Below are 24859 nucleotides of genomic sequence, written 5' to 3'. Positions count from 1 at the left end.
AATGATCCCTATCCTTCCACGGGATAGGGGGAACCTAGGGAATATTTGGGTTGGGGATGGGGTGATCAAGGCGGGAAAACGATCAGTGTCCCAGGAGAGTGCAAAGAAGGACCTTGGGGCTTGGCTCTCCGAAGTTTTGCGTATTTGAGCCAGTGAGCCGTCGGCTGGAAATTTTTCCCATAAATCATGATGTCAGTGGTGTTAATGAGAGCTACAAATTAGGTGTAAGATCGGCGAAGTTAACCGACAGACCGGTGAGAAGCCTCGGCAATACGAACCCTTCACAACTTTGCCGAGAGGGAGGAGGAAGAGATACCGACGCACAAACACGTTGAGGGGAGGTATGTCTTGGTAACCCGTTGGACCCATAACCTCCTGAAGGGAGAGGTTGAAGCAGATCTGACCTTTACTGCCAGGGAGCTAAAGGAGGGAAACCCTGATCTTTGTAGGCCGTCAGATCGTGCTATTTAGGGCTTAAACCAAGGTGGAGAGAACATAGGCCTAGACCTTGATTTGACCAAGCGGCTTGGATTTGATAGTGTCTGGGAAAAAGAAAATGGTTTTAACTGAAATCCAGAAAAGGAAACGGCTTTTTTATGTTAATGTTCATAAAGAACGGGGTTTAAATGCATGGAAAAGTGTCGTTCAGTGACGAATCAATCTTCACGGAAGTGCTGGCAACCCTTCTAAAGTGAGACGAGGGAAAAATGTCAGTCCCTCTGCTGAACGGTTGATTCGTAACTGGCAAATAAGTAAACTTATGGTACTGGGTTATATGGTCTTGATTTAGTGATTTTTGAAGCGGGTGAAAGGGTGAATAAAGAAATTTAATATACAGTGCTTATTTTGCATTTGAAATAATCATTTGAGAAGACTAGCTGCGACATCCTTTAACAGGCCGGATGAGTACATTAGGCCTAGTGATTGGCTCCCAGATTCCCCCCCTTACCTTTCACCAATAGAGAATCTTTGGGTGGATATTATACTTGAGCTGCAAAGGAAGGATATCTCCACGGTTACAAAGCTCAAGGAGACGATCCAGGAAGCATGGGATAGCATCGATCCCGGGCTCAGCGGATATATTCGGTCCCTAAGCAAAAAGTGTCAGTGTCATGGTGGACATACCAAGAATTAATACATTAATGGGTGAGTGTTCCATAATTTACATAGTTCTAGTAATAATACTTTTCTTACAGTTTTTTTATGGTCTGGTGTTGTGTTTGCAGTTCCCCTCATAGGCAAAGACAAATTGCGGGAATTATATATAATATATACATATACATATATACAGTATATATATATATACAGTATAATATATATGTGTGTATGTGTGTGTGTATACGCAACGTACTATAAATTCTGAACTACGTAAAAAAAATTGATCACTGGCCAAAATATTGAGATTAGATGTAACTTACTAGGTCTTATGGCCATTACAATACAAAAGAAAGTGATTAGGACTAGAAGGCTCTCTCTCTCTCTCTCTCTCTCTCTCTCTCTCTCTCTCTCTCTCTCTCTCTCTCTCTCTCTCAGCTATAACAGAGTTACCCACTGAGTGCTTCATCTTTTATGCAGTTGTTAGACCTCTGTAATGTAAACATCTCGCTGCAGAATTGATGTCGTGCACCAAGGGATATGAATATGTTTATTCAGTCACTTTTGGCTGGTTTTCATTCTGTAAGGAAACTTAATTTCTTGCTTCATTAAACCGTGAACTATTTTGAAAAGTAAAGCCATTAACCCAAAGCTCACACGCTTCACGTTCAATTAACTCTTAATTTTCAACTTGCAGTCTTTCTGTTTAAAGTAATAATTTCGATGTCATTGTGTTCGTTTTGATGGACGGCTGGTTCTCTCTCTCTCTCTCTCTCTCTCTCTCTCTCTCTCTCTCTCTCTCTCTCTCTCTCTCTCTTGTGATATGGAGTTGATTACTGTACCATTTTAAGACACTTGAGAACCTTAACGCCTGGTTAATTCTCTCTCTCTCTCTCTCTCTCTCTCTCTCTCTCTCTCTCTCTCTTGTGATATGGAGTTGATTACTGTATTATTTTAAGACATGCGAGAACCTAAAAGCCTGTTTAATTTCATCTCTCTCTCTCTCTCTCTCTCTCTCTCTCTCTCTCTCTCTCTCTCTCTCTCTCTCTCTCTCTCTCTCTCGTGATATGGAGCTGATCAGTGCATTATTTTAGGGCATTTAAGAACCTAAAAGGCTGTTTAATCTCTCTCTCTCTCTCTCTCTCTCTCTCTCTCTCTCTCTCTCTCTCTCTCTCTCTCTCTTGTGATATGGAGCTGATTACTGCATTATTTTACGACATTTAAGAACCTAAAAACCTGTTTGATTATAACTCCCTCTCTCTTGCACACACGCACACACACCCAACATAAGCACACACGCATACACATACACGCACACACGCTTCATTGCAGAAGCTAATGTCCCAATTTCCTGAAGTATATTTTTATGGTAAACAAAGCAATTGTCCCCAAAATTCGAGTAAATGATTATTGTGCGCATCACTGATGTTAGGTGGTGTACTCCATATAGTTATATTCCGGAGCTCAACTTAACTGGTTAGAAATATTCCTTCGATTCAGCCTAAAAATGACAAATGTTGGCATGGCAATTATTTTTCTGGAAAAAGTAAGCCTTTATGTATTAATTGTGATCGATCTTTGTCCATTAATAATAGTTTTATATATTTCGATGATTGCTTTTGTATTTTGAGTTTATCGTTAATCTTGGTTAAATTGTAAATGTTATCTTTAACTTCGCGGTATTAGGCGTCTCTCTCTCTCTCTCTCTCTCTCTCTCTCTCTCTCTCTCTCTCTCTCTCTCTCTCTCTCTCTCTCTCTGAAATAGGTGAGTTCCCTCAAATTTAATGTTTTAGTTGAAATAAGCAGTAAATATGTACCTGGTTGTTAGCCGACCGTTGTGAGTTACAGCTTGGGTGGAAAAAGAAAGCGAGAGGAGAGAAAAACCACTTGGCGTCTATCTTCATTGCTACGAGAAAACATACACTGTCAGAATGGGAGATCCTCTCTCTCTCTATCCAAGCTACAATACGGTTTCCCACTGAGCACTACATCCTTTTATCCAGTTGTTAGACTTATAAGAATGTAGACATCTCGGTGCAGGATTGATGAGTCGTGCACCAAATGATATTACTATGTTTATTCAGTCACTTTTGGCTGGTTTTCATTTTGCAAGGAAACTTAATCTCTTACTTCATTAAACCGTAAACCATTTTATAAAGTAAAGCCATTAACCCAAAGCTCAAACACTTTACCTTCAGTTATCTCTTAATTTTCAACTTGCAGTCTTTCTGTTTAAAGTAACAATTTCGATGCCATTTTGTTCTTTTTGATGTAGGGCATGTCCTCTCTCTCTCTCTCTCTCTCTCTCTCTCTCTCTCTCTCTCTCTCTCTCTCTCTCTCTCTCTCTCTCTCTCTCTCTCTCTCTCGTAATATGGAGCTAATTACTGCATTATTTTAAGACATCCCAGAAATTAAAAGCCTGTTTAATTAAAGTCTCTCTCTCTCTCTCTCTCTCTCTCTCTCTCTCTCTCTCTCTCTCTCTCTCTCTCTCTCTCTCTCTCTCCCCGTGACATGAGACTAATTACTGCATTATTTTAAGACTCAAGAACCTATAAACCTGTTTATTCTCTCTCTCTCTCTCTCTCTCTCTCTCTCTCTCTCTCTCTCTCTCTCTCTCTCTCTCTCTACGCGCACACACGCGCGCGCGCGCAATGCATTGCAGAAACTAATGCTCCAATTTCCTGAAGTACATTTTTTTGGTAAATTAAGCAATAGTGTCTACTCTGAAATTCGAGTAAATGATTATTTTACGCATCATTGATGGTAGGTCATTTATCCCATTTATATTCCGGAGCTTAATTATTATTATTACTAAGAATAATTTCCATCGATTCATCTGAAAACTCTTATATGATGGCCTAGCAATAATTTTTTTCTGAAAAACTAAGCCTTTAAATATCAACCTAGCTCGATTGCTGTTCACTAATTCTGTTTGTATATTTTTCAATGCTTGCTTTCGTAACTAATTTGAGTTTATCGCTAAACTTGGTTAAATTGTAAGTACTTACTTTTGACTTCGTGGTATTAAGCTGATTCTCTCTCTCTCTCTCTCTCTCTCTCTCTCTCTCTCTCTCTCTCTCTCTCTCTCTCTCTCTCTCTCTCTCTCAGGCGTTAACTATATAATGCATGAATACCTTGGTTCCAATTCATCTTCCTGGATTGAAATACCTCAGTTGGGATTGGTTTACTAGCAGACAAATTAAGTGATGGACAGAGGCAATCCAATTATTTTCAAACGATGCACCTACTATAAACCAAAGTACTGTATGGCAATTTCATCTACCATTTACAACTAAATATAAGTCAATAAAGCTTACAACCACTGCCAGATCTATGTAAAGGGAGAGAGTAATTTCCCATCTCTCACTAGATTGTAATACACACATAAATATATATATATATATATATATATATATATATATATATATATATATATATATATATGTATATATATATATATCTTATATATGAAAGTGAATGTTTGTATGTTAATGTGTTTGTAAAGTTGTGCGCTATAAGAATCCGAACCGCTTGACCGATTTAGACAAAATTTGTCACGTGGCCATCATTTGACCCCACTTGATTATAGGGTGGGTTTCAAACCCGTACCTCCGCCCCCTTCCCCTTCCTCCATCCCCCTTTCCCCTTACCATTGTAACTTACAGTATGTCGTAAATAAACTCTACGGGTTTATCATACTTCATTTCTTATAGCCTAGGCCTACTCGAGACCATAGAAATATACTGTATTATTGAAAGTTAGGTTTAGTTGGCGATGCGTTTAGGTTTAGTAGAGTGTGTGTTTAGGTTTAGAGGGGTGTGTGACAAGGTTTAGAGGGGTGCGTGTTTAGGTCTTGTGGGGGTGTGTTTAGCTTTAGCAGGCTGCATGTGTTTAGGTTTAGTGGGGGTTGCATTTAGGCTTAGTGAGGGCTGTTTTTAGGTTTAGTGGGGGTGTGTGTGTTTAGGTTTAGTGGGGGTGTGTGTTTAGGTTTAGAGGGGGTTAGTTTAGGTACACTGGGGGTGCATTTTGTTTTAGTGAGAATTGTGTTTAGGTTTTGTGTGTGCAGTGTGTTTAGGTTTAGTGGTTGTTGTGTTTATGTTTAGTAAAGGGTGCACGTAGGTTTAGTGGAAGGGGTGTTTATGTTTAGTGGAGGATATGTTTTGGTTTAGTTGGGGTGTGTTTAGGTTTAGTGTTGGACGTGTTTAGGTTTAGTGGGGTGTGTGTTGGTTCAGGGGTGTTTAGGTTTAGTGAAGGTGTGTTTAATTTTAGTTGGGGGTGTGCTTAGGTTTAGTGGGTGGTGTGTGTTTTGGTTTGGTGGGAGGGGTGTATAGGTTTAGTGGACGGTGTGTTTAGGTTTAGTGGGGTGTGTTATGGTTTAGTGGGGTGTGTTTAGGGAGGGGATGTGCTTAGGTTTAATGGGGGTATGTTTTGGTTTAATGAAGTGTGCTTAGGTTTAGCGGGGGTGTTTCAGCTAAGTTGGGGTGTGTTTAGGTTTAGTGGGGTGTGTGTTTAGGTTTAATGGGGGTATGTTTAGATTTAGTGGAGGTGTGTTTAGCTGTGGTAGGGGGATTGTGTTTAGGTTTAGTTAGGGGTGCATTTAAGTTTAATGAGGGGTGTGTTTAGGTGTAGTGTGTGTGTTTAGGTTTAATGGGGGTGAGCTTAGGCATAGGGGGTGTGTTTAGATTTGGTGGGATGTGTTTAGCTTTAGTAGGGAGCGTGTGTTTAGATTTAGTGGGGGTTGCATTTAGATTTATTGAGGGGTTTGTGTTTAGGTTTAGTGGAGGTGAGTTTAGGATTAGTGAGGGATGTGTTTAAGTTTTGTGGGTGCTGTGTGTTTAGGTTTAGTGGGGTGTGTGTTTAGGTTTAGTGGACAGTACATTTAGGGTTTAGTGGGAGGGGTGTTTACGTCTAGTGGAGGGTGTGTTTAGGTTTGGTGGGAGTGGTGTTTAGGTTTAGTGGTGGATTTGTTTAGGTTTAGTGGGGGTTTGTTTTGGTTTTGTGGGGGTTTGTTTAGGTTTATTGGGGGGATGTTTAGCTTTAGTTTGGCGTGTTTCTATTCAGGGGGTTGTTTAGGTTAGTGGTGGTGTGTTTAGGTTTAGTTGGGCGTGTGTTTAGGTTTAGTGGGGGTACATTTAGGTTTGGTGGGAGGGGTGTTTAGGTTTAGTGGACGGTGTAGGTTTAGTGGAGGAGCGTGTGTTTAGGTGTAATGGGGTGTGTTTTGGTTTAGTGAGTGCATGCTTAGGTTTAGTGGGGGTGTTTCATTAAGTGGGGTTGTGTTTAGGTTAAGCTTGGGTGTGTTTTGATTTAGGGGGTGTTTAGGTTTATTGTGGGGGTGGTGTTTCGGTGTAGAGGGGACATGTCAGTCGAAATCACACCACGCGTCACTTCCTTTCTAAGGTAAATGATCAACTGTCATTCAGTTTATTTCCGGGCAATGCCGGGTTGGTGAACTGCTGCATTTCCTCATGAACATAATAAATGAACATTGGTCAAATGGGGTCAGATAGTATATATTTGAAGTCTTTTACAAATCCATTTGCATTTCCATATTCATGATTTCACAGGCTTCAGCATATATAGCCTATTTGGAAAATGAAATTTTTATATTATGACTGTAATAGAGTCAGCTAATTTATCTGATGGGTCTTTCAAAGTTTCTCTTTCCTGAAAGAAAACTCCTAGATAGAGAATAGTTTAGTAGATCTATTCTTAAAAATAGCATCCCAAACAGTCATCCATAGCCGGTCGTACGTGGCTTAATGACAAGAGAATTATTCGGGAATGTTTAGCAAACCACCATTTTTCATTACAAAGGCACGCGGGGCTTAATTAACCTCAACCGGGTTGCATCGGACTGAATGAATGCATAATTCATGTCACCTAAATGAGAAAACCAGATTAAAATCCTTTTCCTGACATTTGAAGCGAAAAATAGTTTGACTATGTTTTTATTCCCTTTTTCCAGCTATATTTTACACAGCAGTGCTTCACTGATCTCTCTCTCTCTCTCTCTCTCTCTCTCTCTCTCTCTCTCTCTCTCTCTCTCTCTCTCTCTCTCTCTCTCTCTCAAATATTCTTATCGTCGCTTGATATGGAAAGTAGTCTCATAGTGTATGTTGCTCATCCCATTTACCTTTGTAAGAAAAATAAATATCAAGCTTACTACAAGCATGAAAATTCTCAAAATAAATCTGTCAGACTCATATTCATGCTTCTCCGAGAAACTTATAAAAATTATTTATAATCAAGTACAAGTCTGTTACTGGTAGGACGAAATTTGAATTACCTGGCTGAAAAAAAATGAAATTGCGAAGATAAATTTGACTTAACATGTTAAAACGAAATGATTTTGTAAGCATTTATTTTATGTTTCAGGAAGCTGCCTAAGATACTTTTTACTTACAGGCATAAATGTGTTCTGAAGTATAGTTAATATTTTTTTTTTTGTATTTAGTTATAATAAAGGAGATTTTTTATATTCAAGTTTATTTCACGTGTAATGTATTAATTTTTAAGTATATCGTTGGCTCACAATGCAAAAAATAGTAATAGGTACTGAATATCACTTTGAGTCATATCTTTTTTTTTGTTTTAAGCAACAAATTCTTTCATTTCTACTGAAATGTATATAGGCTAAAATGTTATGTTTTCCAACGGTACAGAAGCAGGGTGAAGAAAAGGTAAAAGACATTTTAAGCATATTACGTTTTAGAAGATCCCAAATTTTTTTTAAGACTTGTGAAAGATACGGACATTTAATTCCGTGAAAATGCATCAACAAAAAACAAAAGAAGACTGCTTTCAAGTATAACAGCGTTGCCTAATATTTTCTCTATAAGTACTTCAGGTACCCTTTATTGTATAGCCTAATAATAACAGTTGGAAATGTACGATAATATGTATAATAATAACAGTTGGAAATGCACAGAAAAAACTAGTTTTGTCTATATATCATCATTTATATAACAATAGAGAACATTGTTAATATTAACAGCCCTGTCATAGTCATGGTAAATATTTTTATATTTTTGGTTCTGCCACATGTAGCCTAGGCTAAGTCAAAAATAGCATCCTTTAAAAATATTCTGAAATCTATTGTTCATGCCTTCTATCATAGTTTATTCACTTCAGTAATATTACAGTATTCTGAAAGCGTTTTCAACTCTGCATTCGCTCCGTTTTTAATGACTAACAAAATGCTCTATTAGAAAATTTGTATACATATATATATATATATATATACATTATATATATATATATATATATATATATATATATATATATATATATATATATATACTCTGCATTTGCTCCGTTTTATATATAATATATATATATATATATATATATATATATATATATATATATATATATATATATATATATTTATATATATATATATATATATATATATATATATATATATATATATATATATATATATATATATATATACTCTGCATTTGCTCCGTTTTAGTTTTGAGTAGAAGAAAACTACTGAGGTGGCTTTATCCATCCGTCCGCACTTTTTCTGTCCACCCTCAGATCTTAGAAACTACTGAAGTTAGATGGCTGCAAATTGGTACGTTGATCATCCACCCTTCAGTCATCAAACATACCAAATTGCAACCCTTTAGCCTTAGTAGTTTTGATTTTATTTAAGGTCAAAGTTACCATAATCGTGCTTCTGGCAGCGCTATAGGACAGGCCACCACCGGGCCGTGACTGAAAGCTTCATGGGCCTCGGCTCATAAAGAAAACTTGATTGCGCCGAAGAAACTTCGGGGCACTTTTTCCTTGTTTAATAGCGGTTACAAAATATTCTGTTAGAAAGTTTATATATATATATATATATATATATATATATATATATATATATATATATATATATATATATATATATATATATATATATATATATATGTACAGTATGTATTATATATAATCATAAAGATTATGTAGGTGTTTGAGTCTCAGTGAGGGTATGTGTATATGTGCAACAGGCTTTTTCACTGTAAACAAGTTAACGAAGTATACCTTTTTGATCCTTTTATAAGAAAAAACATAGGAGAGAGGGAGAATCTCACATCACAGCAGGATAGGATCTTGTTATTAATTCATTAATCAGAAACGATACTAAATTAATCAGTGATTTGGATTTTGAATAATTAATACATTAATTGGAAACTCATTAATACATTTCCCTGATTAAGCAATCTTAGCCTACTCTTGGCACAGACGGCATTTCAGTGGTTTTTGTTTTCTCATTTAATTTTCTATATTCATTTAGGCTAGAAGACTTACCAACTGAACGGCTTCGATATGTGAATTATTAGGCTCAATTACTCAGTGATTTAGTTGTTTTGAAGTTTTACTACTGAGGTAAATTTTCTATGTTTTTTCAATGTATCATTATAAAATAATTTTCAAAATATATTTAGAATAATTATAAACTGTATGACTTCCGTATGTGAATTTTTAGGCTCTGTTACTCAAGGATATATTCTTTTTGCAGTTTAACTACCGAGTTAAATTTTCTGTTTTTTCGGCATATTAACATAAGATAATTTTCAAAATAAACCTAGTAAATTTATAAGCTGTGATACTTCCATATGTGAATTATTAGGCTTTGTTACTCAATGATTTCGTTCTTTTTGAAGTTTTACTACTGAGGTAAATTTTCTATTTATTTTTTTCAGTTTATCAATGTAAAATTATTTTCAAAGTACATTCACAATAATTATAAGTTGTAAGACTTCCATATGTGAATTATTAGGCTATCACTCAATTATTTAGTTCTTTTTAAAGTTTTGCTGCTGAGGAAAAATTTGTAGGTTTTTCAATATCAACATAAAACGAGTACAATATTCTATTTCATGAGACGGTTGAGAATCATGTTAATTTTGTTTTTATTGCTTTTATCAGGAATGCAATGGGAAAGATAGGGATAAAATATGAGAAAAGGTAAAATATGAGAGAGAGAAGACTGCTGATTTCCTAACGATACAAATAGAATCTAGAGGTCTCGGGTATTTTATGGCCTTTGCAGAGGAAGGGTTCTCTTCCAACACTAAATGAAGGAAATTTATATTATTGCCCTGTTGTTATGCAGTGACAAAGAGTGAAATGAACTAAACTTAGACAGAAAAAAAATTATGTTTGAGATAACGAACGTTGTGGAAAAAAAAGCATATAAAAACTAAGCGCAAGAACCAAGGGACAGATATGAGACAAAGTAGCAATATTAGTGGTAATATTGCACAAGGGCATTAATAAAGTTAGAGAAAACATGAGATATAAAAAGGCCTCGTGTCAGCACAAGGGAATCAGGAAGTGAAGGTGTTTAGCCTTCAATAATTGGACAAACTATTGAATAATTTTTTTGGCAATATCATAATATATTTTGTCATTACACCATGAACAATATGCGAAATATCTATCAGTTTCATTTTGTTAATCATTAATATAAAAAGAGCATTTAACCAGTGATTAATAAAAAGAAACTGATAGATATTTCGTATATTGTTTATAATGTGCTTGCAAAATTTAGTATGCTATTGGCAAAATGTCTGAAAAAAAATAGATAGTAAAAACAGATAAGATTGTTCTATTAATTTAGGCACTGACGTAAAAAAAAAAACTTTCGCAAAAAGCCTAGCTGGAGATTTCGACGTGGCTGGATTTATGAATCCATGGGAGAACAAAACAAATTTTTTCGCTGCATTCCAAACTTCATCTCTCCCTGCCAGCAGTATTGACATCTGACGTATTTTATTACCTTTTGCATCATTATATTACGTTCAGCATTTATGATTCAGTTAGACGAATATAGGCTCCAGTTCCGTAGGCACTGAAAAATGAACTTGCTCTCCAAAGTTCACGTATATTTGTAATCTACCACGAAAGTGATTACAATGCATGGATTCAGTTTTCTTGAGCATTAATGAAATCCTGCAAGGATATATAAAAACGAATGCACAAACACGAGAAATAATTATATTTATGAATTTGCACAAACATAAGAAAAACTGTGTCATACCTGCATAGACTTAAATCTTAATAGTCAAAGCTTCATAATTTGCAAATAAAAAATGACTGCATTTATCATTCATCAGGTTTCTTACCTGAAAGATCATTATAAAAGAACGTCATGAGTACATCACATAAAAGTTCTGAATCCTCTCGTAAAAGAATGGGAATTTTATGCAGCTCGTCCTATAATAAATAATGAGATTCTACATCTTAGTAGTCAGGAAAATTAAAGCATGCATAAACTTCAGGAGATGATTTACATAAAGGGGCTTCTTGCAAAAAATATGAGAATTTCTCGAAGTAATTAAAAAGAAAATCCTGTTAGGTTGCAACCACACTGACACACACGCAAGTACGAAACAAAGATTCCGATTTGAAAAAAAAAAAGAAAAAAAAACATGAGAAATCCACTTGAAGATTAGCACTAACTTTCCTCCAAAATCATATTTTCCCACTTTGTTTTTTTCTCCAATAAACTTCTTTCTCCCTGCTTCCTTCCTCCAACAGTCTATCTTCCTCCTAAAAGTTCTTCACCAACCCTAATAGGTTATCCCCATCCTCCTTTTTACCGTCAGCTTATTTCATTCATTATCTTCAGGTAACTGCAAAAAATATGTTTAATTCAATGTCTATATTTTATCGCTGGTTTTGTTGCTTTCTTTCTGGGACGAAGGTATAATTTTACAAATTTTCGACATTTTCACTAAATGATGATTGAATTAACGAAGCAGTCCCAACAGTGAGGTAATAAACGTAAACGACAAAATAAAAAAATATCGGTAATAACTGTTTTTCTCCATATGTAAACTTTCACGTCAAGCATTCATAAATCACTCTTAAGTAGCATTCTTTATGGAGACAGGAAAGTCAAGTCATACGCGAATCCCAAATTGTAAATTTGCCATAAAATTATAATGGCTGAGGTTTAATTGTATAAATAATTCGATCACAGCTTAGTAAATGCCCGCACAATTCACGTAAATCACCCATTTGTATGAATTATTATTCAAACTGTATCCCAGATACAATAATATATAAATTCATATCGCTTACGAAACTTTTATTGCCTATTGCCATTAGTTATAATTATTACCATTAATTTTATGGTGTAGAAAGTGAAGTGTTATTTTCACTGCTTCTAACAAACGTACATGATTGCACACATTAACGCCAATATCTTACTACTGCCATTCCTTACGATCACAAATCATTCTCTAAGTAATCTATACTAACAGACAAAGCGTAACAGTTCTCTACAGTGATCAAATGTCTCTCTTTCTGTAAGATAAGAAAATTTTACATATACTTCTGAAACCGAGTTTCAGATCAAACCAATGTGTATACATCTTTTCGCATTAAAATATTAAAAACACATTCTTTTTAAGAAACCGTCCTTAATGCACAAAGATTCAGTTCATTTGGGCCAATGGAGTAAGGAATTAGATGTCAGAACAAATCAACATAACCATATACCTAGTTTGAGCTGGCCAAAAGAGTAATAGAAATGAGTGGTCTCATATTAGTTTAATAACGATCTACAATAATATTCTTACGAAGCATCTCATATAACCAGCATTAACGTAGCTACAAATGAAAACGAGATTATTTCTATCCCAGGGATAGATACGCTTGATCCCCGTTTCCATAAGGTGTTCAAAAGCGAGTAGTTTTTGTTAATGTGGTTCGTTTCTCCTTGGGTGATCCAGTACCTATGTTAATTTAAAGCAACTGTTCCTCAGCTGAAGATTATGCATATTCCTTAAACCTTAGTTGTTTCGCAGAACTGTATTTACTTTGTAGTCCTTTTTACTCTTGTATATAATTTTTTTGATTATGCCGTAGATGTGAGCGTTTGTGTGTATGACTAAACTAAACTAGTCGAACCTATTATAATTTTCAGAAATCCTACATGGTAAATTCTGCTTTATCCCAATTCCTACCCATTATGCAGCCATAATATTATTACAGTCGATTTTAATTTAAATTTAAGAATTGTATCCGAGTAACATTGATACTTACGTAAGTAAAGTTTATTTTCATTACATCAATGTAATTTCCAGTCAGGTGACTTTGTCCATATTGATTGTATGAGTATTGGTATTTATGGGAATAAAAAAATTCCACTCTACCCCCACAGTGTTATGGTCTATTTGACAGAGACAAGAAATTGGATTTAAATTTCATTAAAATCTTTGAGTGGGCAACCACTTTGGCATGTGATACTGATTCTGGGAAAAAATCCAGCAACATTTATTACGAAATATTTTCCGATATTCAATTCAGACTTCCTCTTTATTGGACTGACGTCACAGTGACCAATAAAATGAATTCCTGTTTTGTTCCGGAATAAGGAAACCCTTGTATTTTTCGGGAATATATGTACTATTTCTAAATGCTTGTCCTAATAGTTAATTTGATGAAGTGAATGAGAATATGGAGTTTCTTTAAGAAATAAATTTGTTTGTGTTTATTCTAGAAATGAGTTAGATTTGATTGTTGGAAATACATGGTTTCATAAGGAAAGCATAAACAAAATAGTTTAGAGGAAAAATTAACACTGTGACGGGAAACTGCATGGAAAAACAATTTATCACATATGAGGAGAACTTGCTATTATCCTTTTGAGACAAAAGTACAATTAGATACGTTTGAATTTGGGGAAGAATGTATGATAATTTATCTATAAATATAATTAACATAAATTTTTCGTGTAATGAAAAATGAACACGGTTAAGGACACTGAAGGGACTCGAACGTACATTAAGTATAAAGATCTAAGTTAATGATGAAGTCAGTCACCAGGGTATTTGTATTTAAGGGATTGTTGGAAGTGGGGACTGGGATAATGAAATTGAATTTTATTTTGTGTATATGATATTGTACTATTTGCACTTTATTTTGTGTAGATGATATTGTACTGTTTGCACTTTATTTTGTATTTTTATAATAATAATAATAATAATAATAATAATAATAATAATAATAATAATAATAAGAGTTAACGATACTCTTAAAAACGAAGATTAACAAATCATTGAATAACAGACGCTTTGTATATAAAATACAAAAGAATCAATTCCTGGAAAAATGGGGAACTATTTATAAACATTTGACACAATCTAAAAGTCTCTCTTTTATGCACAAAGAAGCAACGGGGCAACTTCATTTCTATTTAAACACTGGTAAACTTGTATTGGTTTATTCATGTATGGACAAAGATATAAGGAATAATCTATGGTGCATTTCCTACCCAGAATAGGGTCGGGGTTCTCGAAAGAACAACAAAGGACTGTATCTCTTTTATGTGCATTGCGTGGGATGTTAGCACTAATTCTAAGAATTGTTATAGTAAATTATATGCTTGTTTTGTTCACAAACCCCGATCAAAGAGGAAGATAGAGCATGAAATTTATGATACTATTAAATTTACAGCGTCTTTATCTACCTGCGTCAAACGCCAATGATTCGTAACGAACCCTCGTAAACAGTAGGAAGAAGGTGAGAACTGAACATGGAAAGGACGCTATTCATTTGCTCGAAAATTCATATATTCCCGTCACACCTATTATTACCAGTATAAAAATCAATAGAACTGTCACACGCGTCTACACGCCTACACACACACACATATATATATATATATATATATATATATATATATATATATATATATATATATATATATATATATATATATATATATATATATATATATTATATATATATATATATATATATATTTATACAGTATATATGTGTGGGTGTGTATATATTATCTCAGTAGCCGATCTTTGGTACCACACATTCTAAACACCTTCCACTTGTTTGTTTAGAAATTGTAACTGAAAACTTTCTTAGGGTCCTGGTATGCCAAATAAAGAATTTTTTTTTCTTCAGTTTCAAGCTTCTATCATAACTATAATATATATATATCAAATAATATATCTTGATCAACACACCTTTTCCCCTATCGGCAATTTTTCTATCACCATTTTGATGAAAATCCTACCATACCTCTGGTTTAGTATTCCAGATATGCCTATAATTCTTACAGTAGCCTCTGTCACCTTTAATTTAATGCGATGGAACAATTATACCTCAAACAAATTACTTCAGGACTTTTCTTCGTTTCGACATGCTTTTCAAACACGGCTCATTACCTTAATCACATCTATTGTACCACTGCTTCTCACTTGTGATCGCATCAACTCCTGGTGTCTATCCATTCCTTAGCTTTTTCATTGTCATTTTTATACTATCAGCTGTCTCTTCGATCAGTATCCTCAATCTTACACTAATCCTATCAATTTTAGTATCATTAATTTTATTTTTAATCCTTTTCCTTCATCCAGTATATGTTCATAATACTAACTCCACTGTTGCAAGATTGCATTTACTTCAGGTCGCATTCCCCCCTGTCTTTAAGTATGTCACATTTTTTCATCAATGATCCATTATAGCCTCTCCCACTCCCTTCTTAAAAGATTCATTTGTGTTATGGCATTTGTTGCACGTTCTCACCTTTTTCCCCGTGTACATGTGTGTGTGTGTGTGTGCGTGCAAAGTGGAGATTCTCCTTTAGCATGTGATTCTGGGGATTAATGATTATAATGGCAGTTTTATGTTGGGTCAGTTTTATCTTGAGTCTAGTCCTTTTAAAATCTTCAAAATGAATTTAGCTGAGAATTTTGACTGACTTTTATTAATTGCCGACTCCTAAGGGTAACGATTTTAACAACAAATGGTATATTTTATGGTACCATAACATATAAAATCTCTCCTAATACTTTCCCCTCAGCGTTTCTCCCCTCCACCTTTCTCTTATTCTTCACCCTCGATCCTTCTTTGTATACATTTACATAGCAGATGCAGTTGAAACAGCCCATTTGTACGTGCCAGGAAGAAACGAGTGGCTGTCTCTCTCTCTCTCTCTCTCTCTCTCTCTCTCTCTCTCTCTCTCTCTCTCTCTCTCTCTCGGTGAAAGCATATATCATCTTTCATTGTTCCATAAGTGGAAACAAGCATTGCGTTACCAGCACGTGTTGCATTGCTTCTAATGATCGTTTTTTTTTCCAAGTTCTTTTCCTACCAACATGATCTTTTTCCAAGTTCTTTTCTACCAACATATGTTGCGGATCACATTGGAAATTGCATTTCTGGGGATCATGAAATTCTTCTCTCTCTCTCTCTCTCTCTCTCTCTCTCTCTCTCTCGTTGTTTCAGATTTAGCTGGCCTTGTGCCAGCACGGGCTCTTGCTCCTAGAGCAGCCCGTACTCTCTCTCTCTCTCTCTCTCTCTCTCTCTCTCTCTCTCTATATATATATATATATATATATATATATATATATTATATATATATATATATATATATATATATATATATATATATATATATATATATATATATATATATATATATATATATATATATATATATATATATATATATATATATATATATCTAGGTCTGTGCGTATGATCCTGCCTGTGAATATGTGCACATTTCTGTGAGATTTTCACAAAAGAAAATTATACGCCATGGTAGAATTTTTATTATTACTATAATATGAATATCAGGAAAGTACGTAACGTCCCTAAAGTTAAAAAGATGATTTTCAGATAATCTACTCGGATCAGTCTCTTATCATTAGCTTAATGAAGAATCAGTCTACCTTCTTCCAAGTGTTTGGACATTACGCAACACTTATAGGTCTACGAAATAGTCTGTGGCTGATGCATTCCACTTTAAGACTGCGCGTCTAGAACATCCCGTCCATTACATGAGCAGTTCCTTTGTGGAATACTGCTTATAAATATCAGAAGTAAAACAAACTGTGTTAACAAAACACCATGCTTCATCTAAAACGAGCATAACATTAATGATCGTAATCATGAAAGATTCTATTCCCCCGTTCTTCCGCTGAGATCTCGCAAAGATAAAAGATTTCTTTAGACACAAGGGACTGTTTCGTATATGAGTGACGTAAGGGCAAAGTTTCGAGACGCGACAGGGAAATACTTAATGACATCGCCAAGCCCGGGAGGCCGGATTTAGGGATTCACGTCACCTCAGCCGGTTGTCTTACGAAGTTTTCACGTCACCAATAAGTTATAGAATGAAGGAATATGCATGGCAGTCAACAAAGACTTTAGCAGCAGACTGATAAACTAACTTTGATGTACAAAAACTATAAATGAAAATAAACGTTATATGCCAAGCGTCGTGAGGTGGATATCTTTAGTGGTTTATAAAAATCATAAATTTACATTTCGATTTTAGGATAACACATATGTTGACTTGATTACATAATTTTGGATTAGAGTGCTTTGGTTCACGTAAATAATAACATCCTATAGCTGAAAAATTTAGAATGTTCGTAAAACCTATGTTATTGTAGAAGAAATTTGTATAAATTTTTATTTTTAATATCAATAAAAAGCAAGGGAACGTGTTTTTATTCATTCACAAACATTTTTCTTTAGTTTCAAGCATTGTATCTACACAGCTCGTATGAGTCATTGCCCACTATTTTTTTATTCATTTATTCGAGAATTACTGAAGGGCAATTTCGTATTCCATAAACGTACCGAATAATTGTTTGGTGACTGCAATTTCCGGTTGCAATGGCCTCATTCCTTGAAAACAATTATATCCCTCTGCAATATCATGGCCCTAAATCATTGCCAGTATATCATCATAAAGATGGTGTTTTGTGAAAAGCAATACTACGATGTCCTAATTGTAATAATTAATATTCAGTATTATTTTTTTTTTCTACCACCATTTCCTCATTTTGACTGATAAACCTGTTTATGGGTGTTTGTCCGTGTGTGAGTCTGTGAGTGAGTAGGTGTTTGAAAATTAAAATGTCCTGTAGGGTATCATTAACGTTGATATTCTGTGCGCTGATCACATCATTTAAGACCAGAAAGATATAAGGACCAACGCTCATCAATTTCCTGTGTGTCACAACGCTATGGAACGGCAATGCGTTCCAATGATTGAACTAGAATTGATGTAATCATTGAGACAGCAGCTGAAACTGCTGATAGTTGTTAATCAAAGCTAATTCTTGACATCCTCTCACGAGTAAGGAAACTTGTCCATCTCTTAGTATGTTAGTACAAGTGAGCGTAGATCATTCTGTCATTAGGTGGTTCAGTTCGTTGGCATTAGTAAGCTTCATGCTGAAGCAAAAGTCTAATAATAGTCATACTGAATTTTGTATAGGTAAGCTAGGTTTCGAGTCTGGCGTTTCAGATGTTCTCTAAAATAACATAAATAGCGCTACGATCTAATTTTATTACAGACATCATCATTGACTCATGATGCGAATTTATAACTGGACAAAAATACTTTGGTATTATATCTGACACTAATCCTTCGGTATTAGATTCTGATACAGTTTTTATTTTAAAGAAATACATAATTTATGGAGCCAGTGAAAAGTTCCACAAACAAATTTTTATCCTCCACTGCGGCTTAATTGTCAAGATCCTCATAAAATTTTGCATACCTTTCATCGTAGTGGGTTACTTAGGGCAGTTATTAAATATCTCCTAAATTTTATATGTGAACGAACTTAAGTATTTCAGTTTGAAAAAAAAAAAAAAGTGAAATTACCTATGCAGAAAATCGTGAAATCTTCATGGGTGACCATCCAAAGTTAATTATGTGCGGGAGTGCCCATGGAAAGTTTACAAGTTTCATCAAAGTTCAGTTTTGCATTTTCGAGTAAACACAGTAAGCTGTAACAACGTACTTGCACGTACATATACATACATACATACATACATACATACATACATACTGTGTATATATATATGTATGTATACAGTATATATATATATGTGTGTGTAAAATTATATTACATTTATGTAAGTGAAAAACTTAACTATCACACAGTAGAATCAGGGCAGAGACCATTATTTTTACGGTCGAAAAAGAATGATGGCATCTTCCTCACACTTCTTTTACTTCGAACATTCCTTATGATGTAGAATTTATTGTAAGGATTTTAATTTATTTGTTTTTAGGCCTACTTACAGGAGGCTTCTTATCAGGTTCCACTCCTGAGGGGCCAGAAAATTCACTTTACACATACCTACACATGAAGAAACATTCGAAGAACCACCGTACGTACTGCTTCAAATCCATACTACGGTAATATTAAAAAAGTAAGTAATTTTTTAGACAGTTTATTCATAACTCATAACCCGATTTATCTTGGGGTTAATATGAGAACTGCTACTAAAAACAGTAAGTATAACTCATCCCCCTCGCTCCGAATATTAAAAAAAACTATGAATAAATGTGGTCATTCTAGTTATCTTATCGGTATCAAAGTCATTAAGGCGTGTTTTAGCAGAAGCTAGTTTACAGAGATACTTATTATTCATCAGCTCTCTCATTCACAGTGTTTTATAACAGAGCGACTGAATATTTACGAAGCTGCACTTCAGAACATTAGAATTTGTATCCACAATCTGTACTGTCTTTGCTGGTAATCTCCTGATTTCCGGATCCAAGGCTTTGCAGTATTTCTATCTCACTCAGTGTTTGGTATCTTGTCTTTTGTGTCTCGTACAATTTATACACGACCCTGTTTGAATTTGAACTCTTACTTTATGTGATTAACTTATCGTGGACTTTTTGATCATTTTGAAGTTGCATTTCTTTTCTATATGTCCATTCCTCTGACAGTAAAAGCATTTCTTTTCTATATGTCCATTCCTCTGACAGTAAAAGCAGGTCAGCACTTGCTAAATAACATGTATGCTAAATGTATTGTGTCTAAATAGCTTTATCGCCATAACCGTAGCCTTTCAAATTTCATGATCACATATTAGAATGAGGCAATAAGATTTGTAACCAAAGAAGATGTGAGCTTTGTGTTAGTTAAATGCTGCAACATGAGGGTCCTCCAGTCTCTGAACTGATGTGCAGCAGAGAATACGACTGAAATAAAGAACACAATAAAGCCAAGAGAAAACAGGAGTACAAAACTTCCAATCGTAAACAAGACAGAACGATAACCGTAAAGGTTAAATGATTACTTATTGCTCCTAAATGTAATTCGTCTATAGTATAAAATAAATCTAAACTTCCTTAAAAGACGAATTACGAATAGCTGGCATTATATGCTGGGTTCTTCCATAAACACTATCTCACAAAGACCTTTTTCGTATAATGATGGGCTATCTGCTGCAGCAGCCTGGGGAAAACTTGAAAAATGTCTATCATTTCCAGTATCAAGATCGTAAGAGGCTCCTGAAAGTGAATATTTTCCCGCCCCTTCAGAACTCGGCAAATTTCGTAACTGGGCCACATTATTATGTGATGGATATTTATGTTGAAAACGTTGTCATCATCAGCTAATATAAGAAATCTATAAGAGTATGTAGATTGAAAGTAAATAGTGAATCGGAATACCAGATATTTTTTTGTAAGAAATCCATAGCTTTTAGCAAAATGTTTAATTTTGTTCTTGTTAACTTTCACAGATATAGCCAGAGCGTGGAGTAGCCACAAGCATATTTGCTGTAAATATTTTTTGTCGCCAGCAGTTTTATTATAAAATAATTCTGCTGTAACTGCTGTGAGTAATATCCGTAGCATATAACAAAAGTTACTGCAATATTCTTATAAAAAAAGGAGCTAAAAACATAACGGAATATCTAGTCAATAGGAAATTATACCGGATACCATTAAATGAAGAGGGACAAGGCCACCGGCACCGATAGACCATAAAATTTTTATTTCCCGATTTATATATTTCATTTTATTATATTTTCTCTCTCTCTCTCTCTCTCTCTCTCTCTCTCTCTCTCTCTCTCTCTCTCTCTCTCTCTCTCTCTCTCTCTATATATATATATATATATATATATATATATATATATATATATATATATATATAGATATTAAAGAGTCAGTTCTAAGTAATGAATTCGTCAAGACAGCGGTAGATCTGACAATCTTTTAATAATTGAGGCGATCTCACTTTGTATATCTTAGTGCATGAGGGCTTTAAAAAAAACAATCTCTTAATTCAAGCCATAATGCCGTGGAATATTTCATGAGGATTTTCATTTTTGGGGGGGGAACGTTTGTTGAACTCTCCTCGATAATGGGTCAAGAGAATGGAGGATGTTTGATGGAAAATGGTTGACGCGAGAAAGAGCGGAGGAGATAATGGGCAGAAGACTATTAAGGGAGCTTTCGTACTTCATTTGTCTCGTGACTCCCAACATTCCACTTCTTTTAAGTAGAGCTTCATTTCACAAGCTTAATCTGGAGACCAGGGAAGAAAAAAATGTAGCATCCTGAGATTTTCTAACTATAAATTAAAGTAAAAAATAACATTCCTGGAATATTTCTAATACTTTACACATTTTTTATAATTGTTTATTCTAAAGGAAATCCTCTATAGGTTTCGGTAGAGTTTTAGTTAAATTGTTTTTTTCATAAGTTAAGGGAGGAGAGTAAAACAAATATATGACAAATGATATTAACGTGATATTGTAGAAAATTTTATAAAACAATATTAGGAAATAAGAGTGTTAAGAAACTAAGCAGCACAAACTTAAATGCTGATATACTAAAAATAAAGTGATCATAGTAAGTACAGAGATTCACAAATGTAAGTGGTTCATTTTGTTTAATGTCTTGTTTGCTCATCGAAATTCTATCACCTTTAGCAACAAGGATAATCATCATGTAACTAATGCTCTAATATTACCATTTGCCGGTACCATTTACTGTTAAATTATGCATCACTAACTGCCTTCTACGGACTTTTTCCATTATAATTATCGACTGAGCGCTATTTTGTTTCTGAATTCCACCAGATCTGCTTTCCCATGAGGTAATAATAGTAATAATAAAAAATTCTTTGTTCTTACGATTATCAAATTGTTCTTTTATAATTTTGGTGATGAAAAACATTTGTTAAATGTGAAAAATAGTACGATTAAACAGTTCTAACTTATCCTTTTAGCTGGACCCATTTATACTATATACAACTCTTTCTTTGGACTCAGAAACCTCATGCGTATATTTTAAAAACAAGAACATGATCCATATACAAATTCCTTTTCGAGACCAGCACTGATCTTACCCTAGGATTCCTTCTGCCTTACTTCTACCTATATTAAGTAATATTATAATTCTAATGATAATATCACTTACATACCCAGTCTGAACCTTTCCCTCACACCTTCAGACCCTGCAAAGGCTGATCAGTGACTGAATTACGCTTTCACATTTATGCGACTTTCAATAGCTGGTGCCTTCGCATTCTCCAATTTCTTGATAGCCCTGTTACAGCCTGAACAAACACTCACAGGCATTCCCAAATTTACACTACTCCATCCCAATCTTGCGTTATCAAGTTCTGGTTTCTCCTTTTATTCCTCCAAAGTCAACAAATCTTCTAAATGCTAACTCAATCGACACAAGATTGTATTTTCTTCAAATAACATCATTCTATTTGTATCTTCTGTAAGATAAGCTGATTAATTTTCGTGTATTTCTATTTTATTCCACAAAGTATAAACATATTAATATATCTATACATCATATGTATATTTTATATATATATATATATATATATATATATATATATATATATATATATATATATATATATATATATATATATATATATATATATATATATATGTATGGAGACTTCTAAGAAAATTGCTGTTAAATGACATTTTTACACTTTTCCCAAATGAAGATGTTTGATGATATTAACACTGTGCTGTGAATAACAATACGGTTAGGCTTACCAACAACACTGAAGTTAACTAAACAGTATATGTATAATTTCTGTTATTGAAGCATACTCTGACATAACTAAAACAACACATCCCTTCAGGCTCCAAAAGAGAGACATACAGATAGACAGACAAGCGGACGCAGAGAGCCACTGGGCCATCCTCAGCTATGGAACTCGGCTGTAATGGAAGCATTCTTTTCTTGAGGGATTTTTGAATGGCGAGATGGGATCCTGTAAAGTTGATTGGCTACGGAAAAGGGATTACAAGGATCTGGCGAAAATATCAAGATATCTCTGGCTGTGCCATTGTTTTGACAGCCAGCGAGATAGAACGAGCGTGAGAGAGAAACCAAGCCAGAACTGACAGATTCTGGTGAAATGGCTGTATGCGACGCGTTGATTTTTACAAATGAATTATTAATATGATTTATTATATACAAAATTGATTTGACGAAACAAAATTTAGAAGTACATTCTTGTTTTCATCTTGTTTATGTCTCTATTCTGATGTCGCATCAAATCATGCAAAGGCCGAAATAGTAAATTAGCATCTGTAGACTAATTAACTGTTGCTGAAGTATGATTTTAAATTTCAAGATGAAAATTTCTAAAGGTCATAGTGGGCGAATTTTTTTTTTTTTTATCCAGATAAGACCCCTTCCTCTTCACTTTTGTAAGTAAATAATCAATATTCGCTTAGTAAGTGTATTAGTATGATTAACATTTTAGTTTGTGCAAGGTAAATTCTGTTTCGCTGGAAAGCTCATCTCTTTTTTAATGGGTCATTATTTTTTGGCTTTTTTCATTTATTTTATATTTTCTTCCGCCAGTTAAGTTCCTCTGAAACCCCTGCATTAAACGCCAGGTTTATAACCTCGGGAATGTCTTTACAAGTATTGTGATATGAAATTTCTAGACAGTACTGATGAAACTAGCCATAATTAATGCTTCATATAATGAAAAATCCTTCTCTTGAGCCATTCGTTATCTATATAAATTCGATACTAGTTTCCAGTTACATGCGCAAGGCAGTAAATCATACTATGACATTCTAGGTTTGTAGAATGATTTTAACTTGATCAGGTTATTCAGATTAAGACATCTGTTCTCTATTGTTTAGAAGTCAGTATTAATTTTTTCCACCTCAGGTATTAAGGCTTAAAGGTATGCTTATTCGTTTTACTTACAGAAAAATGTTGATGTCTGGGATACGTTTTTTGTTGATCCCTTTCCTGAATTCGGGCGTAATCGGACGTAATTCGTTTGAATAATGATACTCTAACACCTTGCCTCTCGATTCCCTCCGCTTCCCAACAAGGTGGGGTCTTTCTCTCTCTATCTCTCTCTCTCTCTTTTTGTACATTTGCTATTTTGGTCACAGTTCTTTGTACGTCAGAGACATTTCCTCGTCAGGCATCTTCTCCCTTTCGCTCTGTGAAAATACGAGCTCCTCGGATTTTAGGGTTCAGTAATTTTTTCTTTCTTTTGTCATGTTTGGGAATTTTCTTGCGCTTTCGTGTTTCCTGGCTCTAATAAGCATATCTTTCTCAAGAATCAGTTCTTAACCTCCAGTGGAGTTAATCTACCTTTTTAATCCCACGCCTTACTTTGTTTCATTTTTTTTTCAGACTTGGATTCAAAAAGGGAATGGGTTGTTCGTCACATTTGCCGTAGCGCTAATGGGTATATGTGGATACACTCGCATGTACAACCTCCCTCTGTCTGTCTGTCTGTCTGTCTGTCTGTCTGTCTGTCTGTCTGTCTGTCTGTCTGTCTGTCTGTCTGTCTGTCTGTCTGTCTGTCTGTCTGTCTCTCAGAGAGAGAGAGAGAGAGAGAGAGAGAGATGCAACCTTATCGGAAGCAGTATATTTTGTATATATTAGTAATTTCCTTCATAAGTTTTTTTTTTTTTAGTTTTTATGTGCTATATGAACACATACAAACTGATG

The 24859-nt window shown here is 34.6% G+C and overlaps 2 protein-coding genes across 7 annotated transcripts in view; one reads left to right on the top strand and one right to left on the bottom strand.

Annotated features, from left to right (window-relative positions):
• The window catches only part of LOC136848950 (uncharacterized), an 80413-nt gene that overhangs the window by 6849 nt on the left and 48705 nt on the right, over positions 1 to 24859 (bottom strand). Inside the window, exons 2-3 of the mRNA XM_067121761.1 lie at positions 19175 to 19200; positions 253 to 420 (exon numbers count right to left, since the gene is read on the bottom strand). Of these exons, the coding sequence (XP_066977862.1) occupies positions 253 to 420; positions 19175 to 19200 (194 nt within the window). The remainder of the gene's footprint in view (positions 1 to 252; positions 421 to 19174; positions 19201 to 24859) is intronic.
• Positions 80 to 24859, top strand: part of LOC136849162 (uncharacterized) — a 744860-nt gene continuing 720080 nt past the window's right edge. For 5 of the 6 annotated variants that reach the window (XM_067122257.1, XM_067122259.1, XM_067122255.1 and 2 more), the window contains exon 1: positions 80 to 1146. The gene's annotated coding sequence lies outside the window, so the exon portion shown is untranslated. The remainder of the gene's footprint in view (positions 1147 to 24859) is intronic. The other variant, XM_067122258.1, reaches the window with a different exon arrangement.

This window comes from Macrobrachium rosenbergii, chromosome 20 (assembly GCF_040412425.1).
Source record: "Macrobrachium rosenbergii isolate ZJJX-2024 chromosome 20, ASM4041242v1, whole genome shotgun sequence".
Lineage (NCBI taxonomy): Eukaryota > Metazoa > Arthropoda > Malacostraca > Decapoda > Palaemonidae > Macrobrachium > Macrobrachium rosenbergii.
This window is presented reverse-complemented; position numbering and strand designations above follow the sequence as displayed.